Raw genomic sequence first — 12236 nt, 5'->3', positions numbered from 1 at the left:
GGGGCAATAGGATCTCCCTACCTAAGTCTTCTAGTCATATAGAACTCTTCTATAGGGTTACCATGTTGGATCAAGTGGTCTCGGAATAATTAAGAAGAGGGGTTGAATTAATTATGAACGTGTCTTGACTAATTAAAAATTATCCTTCTTAATATTACTAGATTCAATTAGGCTTTACTACTAAGTTATGAGGAAGTAAAGAATAAAAACAATAACTTAGACAAAAGTAAAGCGGAAATAAAAGTACACGGCGAAAAAGTAAAAAGTGTAGGGAAGAAGAAGACAAACACAAGATTTATACTAGTTCGGCAACAACCCGTGCCTACGTCCAGTCCCCAAGCAACCACCGGTTCTTGAGATTTCCAATAACCTTGTAAAATCCTTTACAAGCAAAGATCCACAAGGGATGTACCCTCCCTTGTTCTCTTTGAACAACCAAGTGGATGTACCCTCCACTTGAACTGATCCATAAGAGATGTACCCTCTCTTGTTCTCAGTATTACAACCCAACTAGATATACCCTCTACTTGTACCACAAAGGATGTACCCTCCAATGTGTTAAGACAAAGAATTCTTAGGCGGTTAGTCCTTTGAATTCTCTATAAGGGGGATGCAAAAGATATCTCAGGCGGTTAGTCCTTTAAAATATTTTGTATAAAGGGAAAGGAAAAAAGATATCTCAGGCGGTTAGTCCTTTGAAATCTTTTGTAAGAAACATAAGATATCTCAGGCAGTTAGTCCTTTGAAATCTTTTGTCAAGAGGGAGAAGGGAAGAAGAAGAAGAATATCACAAGTTTTTGGTCAATGAACTTATCTTGAAAGAGAAAGTATTGAACAAAAACTTTTAGAAAGACGAAGAGAAATGAATGAAAGAAATCTATTATTCATTCTAGAAATTCGTGCCATGGTCTCATATTTATAGTTATTTGATAACTCAAGTTAAAAGTTGTGACTCTTGGCAATTTCTTCAAAACTAGTCACTTCAAGAGTTGTGACTTTTGTGAAAACTAGTCACTTAAAAGTTGTGACTCTTTTTGAAAACTAGTCACTTTAAAAGTTGTGACTTTTAAAAAAATCTTCAAAAACAAGTCACCTTAAGAATTGTGACTTTTGGTAAAAAATTTTAAAACAAGTCACTGGTAATCGATTACCATCACAGTGTAATCGATTACACATCAACAGATGTGACTCTTCATGTTTAAATTTAAAAATCATAACATTTAGAAACACTGGTAATCGATTACAAGTATTGTGTAATCAATTACACAAGTTTGAAATGATTTGAAAATGTTTTATAACAAGTTGTGACTCTTGAAATTTGAAATCTAACGTTTTAAAACATTGGTAATCGATTACAGCTTTGTAAATCAATTTGAAAACAATGTTGGCTACTGGTAATCGATTACTACCTTCTGGTAATCGATTACCAGAGAGTAAAACTCTTTGGTAAAATTTTTCTTTTGAAAAATTCTTTTGAACAAAATTGTGCTATTCAATAGTTTTTGAAAAACTCTTTTAATACTTATCTTGATTAAGTCTTCTCTTGATTCTTGAATCTTGAGTCTTGATTCTTTACTTGAATCTTGATCTTGATTCTTGAATCTTGATCTTGATTCTTGAAACTTGAATCTTGATCTTGATTCTTGAAACTTGCTTGACTCTTGATTCTTGACTTGAGTCTTTGGCATCATCAAAATAATCTTGGAAAGCATTGCTTTCACAATGTTGCCATTAACCAAGAAAGACACTGATGTAGACTCCATCCCCCTCTTTATCCATATTATCCATTTGTCACAAAAGCCAAGCCTCCTCAACATGTTAAATAAAAATTCCCAATTCACAAAATCATACGACTTCTCAAAATCCACTTTGAACACCATACACATTTTTTCTCCTTTTTGCCACATCTACCTCTTCATTAACCACCAAAACATCATCCAGTAAGTTCTTCCCACCAACAAAGGCACATAGTCTTTCATTAATGATTTTATGAAGCACCTTTATGTTGGATCGAGTGGTCTCAAAATAATTAAGAATGGAGGGTTGAATTAATTATTCCTAAACCTTTACCAATTAAAAATTTACTCTTCTAAGGTTTTTACTATGCTATTAAGAGAATAAGGAGTAGAAGAGAAACTTAATAGAAAGTAAAAGCAGAAATTAAAATGCACAGCGGAAAGTAAAAGAGTAGGGAAGAAAGAAACAAACACACAAGAGTTTTTATACTGGTTCGGCAACAACCCGTGCCTATATCCAGTCCCCAAGCGACCTGCGGTCCTTGAGATTTCTTTCAACCTTATAAAATTCCTTTTACAAGCAAAGATCCACAAGGGATGTACTCTCCCTTGTTCTCTTTGAACCTAGTGGATGTATCCTCCACTAGAACTGATCCACAAGAGATGTACCCTCTCTTGTTCTCAGTCAAACCCAAGTAGATGTACCCTCTACTTGTACCACAAAGGATGTACCCTCCAATGTGTTAAGACAAAGATCTCGGGTGGTTAAACCTTTGATACTTTGTGAATAGGGATACAAAAGAATTCTCAGGCGGTTAGTCCTTTGAACACTTTTATATAAGGGAATGGGAAGAATCAAAAGAATTCTCAGACTGTGTCATTTTGAATTCTTTGACAAGGGAGACGGGAGACACAAAAGAATTCAGGCGGTTAGTCCTTCATTCTTTTGGAAAAGGGAGAAGAGAGACACAAAAAGAATTCAGGCGGTTAGTCCTTGGCGAATTCTTTTTGGCAAAGGGAGAAGGGAATGAAAAGGATGAATAGCACAAGTTTTCAAGGTTTAGAAAAACCAGAAAACTTTGGAAAGCTTTTGGCAAAAGGAAGAAGAAGAAGAAGTTCAAAGAGACTCAGAAATCAATGTGGAAAACTTGCTTGTGTAAAGAATGAATTGGAAAAGATTGATTGATAGAATGAATGAATGAAAATGCAAAACAAAGCCTTGCTTTTATAGACTCTTCATGTCTGGTCAAGAAGACCATTTAGAAGAGTTATAACTTTTAGAAAAACTTAAAACCAATTTGAAAAAGTCAAAAACCTTTTGATGAGTTACATCTTTTGATTTATTCAGAAACAATCACTGGTAATCGATTACCAAATCAGTGTAATCGATTACACAAGGCTTTTATGTGAAAAGATGTGACTCTTTACATTTGAATTTGAATTTCAACATTCAAAGGCACTGGTAATCGATTACCAAAACATTGTAATCGATTATAGCTTTTTGAAATTAATTGGAACGTTGTAAATTTAATTTGAAAACTTTTTGAAAACAATTTTGTTACTGGTAATCGATTACAACAATCTGGTAATCGATTACCAAAGAGTAAAAACTCTTTGGTAAACATGTTTTGACAAAAATCATGTGCTACTCAAATTTTGAGAAAAACTTTTCATACTTATCTTGATTAAGCCTTCTCTTGATTCTTGAATCTTGATCTTGATTCTTGAGACCTTGAATCTTGATTCTTGACTCTAAACTTTCTTCTTGAGTCTTGAATTCTTCTTGATTCTTATCTTGAACTCTTGAATTGTTCTTGATTCACTTGAGTTGTTCTTTGATTGATCTTTGATTCACTTGAGTTGTTCTTTGATTGATCTTTGAGCTTTTTGCCATCACCTTTGTCATCATCTTTTGTTATCATCATTGTTATCATCAAAACACCTTTGAATCACCTTTGATTCACCATGAAGCTTTGCTTCTACACTTTATCATTCTCCTAGATAGTACATTAGAAATAACCTTATACACACATCCAATGAGGGAAATAGGCCTAAATTCTTCAAGGCCTTGGGGTTTATCCTTCTTTGGAATTAATGCAATGAAAGAAAAATTACCTCATTTAGGAATTCCACCTTTATCCCAAAACTCCTCTAGCATCTTTATGAAACAACCTTAATTATCTTCCAACACCTCTTGATAAAGTTAAATTTTAGACCATCAGGGCTCGGGCTTTTGTCACTTTCACACTCTCATACGGACTTATTTATGTCCATTTCCATAAAACGCCTGCATAAAAAAAAACATTATCCTAATTCTCAATCTAATTAAAAGTGACCCCATCCAACCTGGGTCATACATGTGTATTCTCTTCATATCTTTTGTAGAAAAATTCCTTAACACCCATATTAACTTGAATGGGTTCCTCCACCCACCCATCACCCACCAGGATCTCTCTCACTATATTTGTCCTCCTCCTCTAATTAATGACATTATGGAAATATTTAGTATTGGCATCCCCTTCCTTGACTCACTTTGACCTTGCCTTTTGATGCACTAATGATTCATTTCTCTCAAACATCTTCCAAAAATCATTTACAAGGTCTCTCCTCCTTGTTAGTTCCGCTTCACAAAGATTTGCATTCTCATCTTTGAGGTCCAATTCATTGATGTTCACCATAAGATCCTTGCATTGTTTATCCAAGTCAACAAAGTATTTTGAGTTCCAAAGCTTAAGACCTTTCTTCAACCCTTATTTTTTGCTTCAAAACTTAAGTTGACCATCCTTGCATTCTCATTTTATTTTTTTTCTCCAAGCCAACCCTTATTTAGTATGCTTCAAAACATACTCTCACATAATTTTTCAACAACTCCCATAAAATGTTTATCCATAAACCAACAATTAAGGGCCTTCAATGGCTTAGCCCTCCAATCTGTCAGTGAATTTTTAAGCACTAATGGACAATGATTTAAAAAAATTCTCTATAAAATGTATTAAGTGCTACGCAACTATGCTTGCAACCACCCTTCAGAAACTAGTCTACTCTTGGAATGACTGTTGGATAGTACCAAGTAAATCTCTTACCCACCAATGGAATATGAACCTCCATTTGACTACTCAACATATTGAACTCTCCCATATCTCTCCCACCCAAAGGGTTAGTGTTTGCATCTCTCCTTTCCTCCATCTATTGACCGAATTAAAGTCTCCAACAATACACCAATCTTCTACTGAACTTTGTTTTTTTATTCGCTACAAACTACTCCCACATTCTCTTCTTGCCATGATTGTTAGCTGGAGCATACACATTAACAATAACACACCTAATATTATCATCCTTCTAGACCCTTTCCATACCCATGAAACCTACACCAAAGAACACTGCACCTCCAACTGAATTAACTACTGGAAGTTTCTTCAATTCAACCTCACTACCTCCCCACATAGTTGCACACAACTGCTTAGAAACTAGCCCTATTTTTGTTTCCTGTAAACAAATAATTTCAGCCCCTTGCGCTCTAATCCAATTGCAAGTTGGTCTCCTTTTGAGATTGCCTCCCAAACCCCTCACATTATGACTCATAATCATCATAATTCACCTCTTCCCAAACCCATATGTGCCTTTTTACCCCTATTTTGATTTTATTTTTTGTCTCTAGCCTTCATCCCCTCAATACCTTTGATCATTATACTTTATGCCCCATCATATGAAACATCCATTTTTGTGCCCATAGTCCAAAGACATTTTGCTTCCTACCTATCATCTTCAAGAATACTTCTGGTACCATTCTTGACCAAATATGTGTTAAAATTGGACACATCATTTAATGCCCTACTCTTTTAGACCCCAAATGTTTTTGTTTCTACTTGGTTTGTCTTCTCCCTTTCCTTACCTTCATAATTGTTTTTCCTCTCCTACCATCATTAGCTAGCCTATTATGCTCTCTTCTATTCTGACTTAGAGGAACAACTGCTCACCTTAGATTGAGGCCCATCCTCCTTACTTTTACTGTGAGGCCCTTTCACATATTTGCCTACTCTTTTTTTACATCAGCACCCAGTTTGTAGTCATATTTGGGCTTGTCCCAACGGCCTAGACCTGGTCTAATAACTTTCTTACTAGCTCCACAAGATGACCTAGAAGACTTGGAGGACTTAGATCCTCTGGCTTTCCCTTTGCACACTCTTTTTCCCTTATTACTTTTCCTCATCACCTTTTTTGTACCCTCAGAGACTTGCTTTGACCATAGGTTTGATTGCATCTCTATACATGCAACATCCTCCTCCTGAATGGCTATCACCATAGGCACTTGTTTTTTTGTCCCTCATCTTTTCGATTTTCATGCTCAAAATTTAAAATACCCTGACCCTCTGTGTCAAAAGCATTATCACCATCCCTTAAATCTCTTTTTTCCTCTTTTTTGTATTGACAACATTTATTATATCCATTTGACCTCCACATATTCTAGAACTACCTTTCCCTCCCTTTACACACCTAGACATGGCGGTTTCCTCCCCCAATGATGGTACATCTTTGTCATCTCCCTCCTAGTTCTCTATATCAAAAGAACATTTTGTAATGCTTGATCTATTTATCCAACTCCATACCCAAAATAGAGGAACCCTCCTAAAATGGATCATCCTTTGTAGTGGTCCATGCTTTTGTGTTCTGTTTCTTACACACGTACTCCTCCATAAAGTGCACCAGATATAGCCTCCCATTGATGTTGATATTGTGGCAAGAACTTAGCTGATCTAGCATAAATGTCTGAATCAGAACTCCGGCATATTCCAAGTGAGCCATGTTATGTGTATGCTCATCTATGTCAATGAACGTGCCCACAATGGTCATAAACTATTTGAAACATTTTCTCCCCCAAAGTTATAAAGGAACCCCTGATATCCTGAGTCAACTGTGATGTAAGCTCCATTGGAGCTTGTAGGCCTAGGATCTTCTTCATCAATGGATTCCTTGGCTTCTTGGAAGATGAATGGCAGCGGAATGGAGAAGGAAGAAAGAGAGAGAGAGAGGAGATGCCACTTCAAGGAGAAGATGAGTCTAGAAGAAGCTCATCACCATAGGAGGCCATGGATAAGAGCTTGGAGGAAGAAGGAGATGAATGAAGGGAGAAGAAGAGAAGAGCACGAAATTTTATGCTCTAAAAGAGCTCTGAAATTTGAAGTTTAATTTTCAAATGATCAAAGTTCCCAAAAAAATGCACACACATGGCCTCTATTTATAGCCTAAGTATCATATAAAATTGGAGGAAAATTTGAATTTCTATTCAAATTTTACTTGAATTTGAAATTGAATTTGTGGAGCCAAATTTTGGAGCAAAATTTCACTAATTATGATTAGTGAATTTTAGCTATGGTTCAGCCCACTAACCCAAGATCAAGTCCAAGATTCTCCACTATGTGTGCTTAGGTGTCATGAGGCATGTAAATCATGAAGGACATGCACAAAGTGTGACTATATGATGTGGCAATGGGGTGTAGCAAGCAAATGCTCACCTCCCCCTCTAAAATTTAATTATATTGGGCTTCTCCCAATTTAATTAAATTTATTTACCAACACACACATCAAGTATTCACTCAATGCATGTGAAATTACAAAATTACCCCTAATAAAAAAAACTAGTCTATGTGCCCTAAAATACAAGGGCTAAAAAATCCTACATTTCAAGGGTACCCTACCTACATTATGGAGCCCTAAATACAAGGTCCAAAATAATGAAACTTTAATCTAATATGTACAAAGATAAGTGGGCTCATACTTAGCCCATGGATTCAAAATCTACCCTAAAGCTCGTAAGAACCCTAGGGCCTTCTCTTGCATCTCTGGCCCAATCTACTTGGAGTCTTCTATCCAATGCCCTTGTGGGGTAGGATTGCGTCAAACTGAGCCTATTGTCATGACCTTCACCTGGTTTCCATGGAACAAGATACTTAAAGATCTTACTTAGCCATAATGACACACCATCCAACAAGGCTTTCAGATTATCTCCTTCAAATGCAATAATAAGGACACGTTTGTCCCCTAGGCCTCTCAATGTGACAAATTTTTTCCCTTCCATAAAGAACAGTTCATATGCAACTACTCTTCATTTGTCATCAAGGAACATTCCAACATAGCTTCTTGATAACTAGTCCAAATTGTTCTCCTCTTGTCAATGCATTTGACCATGCTCGTACTTCTTTGTATAACACTCTCATTTGGTAAATTTTATTCCCCATTTCTTTGTGATGTAGGTGGTCCTAGTTTGTCAGCCCCAATTTGTGCATAAGACTTCGTTGTGTCTATATTCTTCTTATCAACCATAACATGTTTCCCTTGTTGCCTTGCCTATTGTTCATTTTCCCATATGGTTCCTTTTTCTCCAAATTTTTTAACTAATATATTCAAGGGAAATGAAATACTGGCAAGCGCACTAGGTCGTCAAGTATTTAAAATTAAAATGGAGTAATACAAGTATCAAACTCGGGGAATTTGCTTATTAGACAGAGTTTTATTCAGAAGTAAAGCATTGTTGGAACAAACATTGATAATTGATGGTTAAAAACAGAAATAAACTAATTCTATGGTAAAAACAGTAAATGCAAGTAAGTAAAAGTTGACAGCAATAGGTAAAAAGCATTGGTTCTTTCTAACAAACAAGTTGATGCATATGAGGATATTTCTCTAATTAATCATGTTCTTGTGTTCTATGTTGTAGCCTAAAGTACTAAACCTCGATCCCTTATAAGTTTAGACTAATTTAACCTAAGCTTTGTCCGCAAATCCCTCTTGTAAGACTAGGCTTAACTTAAACAACATTATCATCCCAGGATATTCAGAAAACCAAAACCCCACTATCCATCCCTGGTAATGTAGTTATTTAGTCCTGCCTCTATCAAGTTCTAAGGCAACAATACATTTCCCAATGCTAAAGTCACCTAACAATACACACAAATGGGTGATTACACCAAGAGCATGCAATAATTAAGCATTGAAAAAAGCATTGAACACATAAAACATAATTAATTAGATATTAAAGATAATTACATCAATTGTTCCTTAGAAATCCTCAACTAGGGTGTTTAGCCAACCATACACAAAAACCCTAACACAAATGAGATAGAGAGTAGAAAATAATTGTTGCTTACACAAGAAGGGGTATCCCTCCTCCTCTTCTTAGCACCTCACAATCACTCTAACACTCACTAATCTCTCTAAAAATGTAGAACCCTAGGCTTGTCTGCACAACTGCTTCTATTTGCTGCCTCCAGAGTCTTTCTCGAATTCAGAGCCAAGTACTGTACTCTGGAAATTTTGTTGTGTACTGCTTACCCTAATTTTGAGCAAAACAGACTTTAAATAGGCTCTGAAATTACAATGTCACGCTTAGCACCATCGTCCCACTTAGCACGAGTTAGTGGATTTAAGCTTGGCGCCAGTCATGCACTGAGCCTGGCTAAAGACAAATGTCTCGCTTATCAAGCTGATCTCTGTCAGATTCCCTTGTCACGCTAAGTGTGCTGAAGCCTCACTTAGCGTCAGATGCGCGCTGAGCCCAAATGGTCCGTTGAGCGCGACTGCTCCTTTATGCACTTCAAGACTTAACCTCATTTAAACCTGAAATTATGCAAATTTTATCATTAAGTCACATGAGAGATACTCTAAAGACAACTATTCAAACAAAACAAGATTCATATACAAATTCCTACAAAATAAATATAAATTGGGGAACTATACATGTTTTAGAAAATGTTTTCTATACAAAAGTTAGTCGTATAAGACGACTAACTCCTATCCCTTACCTTTTTTCCCTCCCTCATTTGAGCACTTTCCTCACTCTTATCTCTCCAATATTTTGGTAGATTCACTAACAGTTTTTTGTCCCTTATATCAAGTTGACACTCCAACCTACACGAGTCTGAGACCCTTGAAAATCTCACAAACCCATATTCTTCCCTTGTTTTGTTTAATCTTGGTGGTATGAAGATCTCCCTGAACGCCCCCCACCGTCTGAAAACATGCCATATATCAGAAAATCTATGTTTTTGGGGAAAATGGAGAAATAAAAACTTGTCAAAGGTCCAAATTTAACATGAAAGTTATCATCCACCCTATTTTGCTCCCCCCCCCCCCCCCTTCCCAATGACTTGGCCTCCCCCCTAGTTATAGTATTTACTTTTGTCCTTCCCCAATTGCCATTGTTTTATTTGCTCTCTAATACCTCTTCTCTCATACCCTTTTTCCCTCTCATGTCCCCTTTTTTCTCAGTCTCCCTTTCTCACTCATCTTTTAATGCAAGTGTATGTTTTGATGATAATGTTGTAGAAGCCTGTCAACTCTAAGTTTCCTTATGTCTCATGGTTCTACTGAAACCTCGTATTCTCCCCTAACAATTAAAGATGTTAGTTAAGTTTATTTAATTTTTTTTATTTCAAATTAAAAAAATTAATTTTCTTAAACTACCATTAGTCATATTTATTTCAAATAAAAAAGAATTAACATACGACTATTTTTAAAATAATGATATTATTTACTAACTTGGACATTTTTTTTGCTTATATTTGAGTCTAGAAGGGGTATTAATTAAGCACTTATTAAGTGTTTATTATGTAAGTGCTTATATATAAATGATTTCTACAAGCACTACTCTTATATGTATGTTCATGAATCTCAATATATGCTATGTTTATAGGTGTGTATGCGAAGATTCACAAACTTTGGTAGTTAGCTTTTATTTTCATTGTTGTGAGTCTTAATACAAGCAAGTTGGGCAAGTTTTGCCAGTGAGGTACATTTAACATGCCCTTTCAAAACTTGTTTTTTGTTACTCGGAACACTACTTGTGATGTTAATAATATGCTTTGTCTTTTTTCCGATAAAAATAAAATAAAATTTAGCACACCATTGTTTAATTAATATTTTCAACCATAGGACATTACACACAAAACTATGAGTAACCCTGTGAGATAGGATGGACATCAACCCGTAAATCACTCTACACCAAAAAGGATCAAAATCCTTGGTGCCAAACCACCTTTAAGGAGCTCACAATGACCTAAAGTTTTGCAATGAAGGCATTACTTTGGCCATAAGTTATGAGTAAATGTTACTAGTCACTCCCCATGTTGTGATTAAGACTGAGAAAAAAAGTTCGGAATAGGTGTTATGGAAGTGATGAAGAACAAAACAAAAAACAACAGCAGTAGAACACTATGTCATACACAGAGTTTTGTAGCAAGGTGAAAGAGAGAGAGATGAGAAAGAACACACGGATTTACGTGGTTCACCTTTGATCAAGGCTACATCCACAGGAGGGGGCAAAAAACTTTTTTATTACTGATGCAAAATACAAGTGGAAGTTGTTCTCTGAAAAAATACAAAGCAAGTTGTCTATATATACATATATATCATAACAGAAAAACAATAACAGAATTAACTGCCATATGGATTTTAGTCACAGCCCAACAATTCACCACCTTGAACTAACATCCATATAAAACACAAACTACACCCTCCAAGTACACATGAACTTAACCCCAACAATCAACATTGAGCAAGCTTAAACAGTGATCAAACTTGCTCTTTGGAACTGGCTTTGTGAACATATCAGTAGGATTGTGCAGAGTGTTGATCTTATGAACCTTAATTCTTCTTTCTAACCGAATAAAGTGATATCTAGCATTTATTTGCTTGGTTCTATCATGGTGAACCTGATCCTTAGCCAAGCATATAGCACTAAGGTTGTCACAATAGATGTTAGCATATTCTTGATTAATTCCGAGATCATTTATTAGACCTCTTAGCCAAATCCATTCCTTTGCAGCTTCAGTAAGAGCCATGTATTCAGCCTCAGTAGTTGAGAGGGCAACAAAATGTTGAACTGTTTCCTTCCAACTCACCAAGCAGCCACCAAGAGTGTAAGCATACCCTGTTAGGGACCTTCTCTTTACAAGATCAGCAGCAAAATCAGCATCAGAATAGCCAGTGAGACAGCAGTTCGAGTTAGATCCATAGATTAAACCTACATCTGTAGTCCCTTTAAGATATTTGAAAATTCTCTTCACAACCTTCCAATGTTCCTTCCGAGGTTGGTTTAAGAACCCACTAACCATGCTAACAAAATAAGCAAGGTCAGGTTTGGTGCAGACCATGGCATACATGAGACTGCCAACAGCACTTGAGTACGGAACCTTTGACATATAGTCCTGATCAACCTGAGCTTGAACCTTTATCATATCAGATAGCTTCTCTTTTTCTGAAAGGGGAATGCTGGTAGGTTTAGAATCATCTATTCCAAACCTCACAAGTATCTTCTAAATGTAGTCCTTTTGAGACAAAAATAGCCTTTTCTGAGTTCTGTCCCTATAGATCTCCATTCCTAAGATTTTCTTTGCAGCCCCTAGATCCTTCATATCAAATTCACCACTCAGGAGGATCTTCAGGTTTTGTATATCACACATGCTTTTTGCTGCAATAAGCATGTCATCTACATAGAGTAGAAGG

General features: G+C 36.1%; 1 protein-coding gene across 1 annotated transcript; it reads right to left on the bottom strand.

The window, feature by feature from the left end:
• Window positions 1-11263: 11263 nt before the first annotated feature.
• Window positions 11264-11968, bottom strand: LOC121173687 (secreted RxLR effector protein 161-like). The gene has a single exon (XM_041010362.1). It carries the CDS (start codon window positions 11966-11968, stop codon window positions 11264-11266), a length of 705 nt encoding a protein of 234 aa, XP_040866296.1.
• Between the last annotated feature and the right edge of the window lie 268 nt (window positions 11969-12236).

The sequence above is a fragment of the Glycine max genome, chromosome 16, assembly GCF_000004515.6.
Source record: "Glycine max cultivar Williams 82 chromosome 16, Glycine_max_v4.0, whole genome shotgun sequence".
NCBI lineage: Eukaryota > Viridiplantae > Streptophyta > Magnoliopsida > Fabales > Fabaceae > Glycine > Glycine max.
The sequence above is the reverse complement of the archived record's forward strand: the minus strand, read 5'-3'. Positions and strand labels throughout refer to the sequence as shown.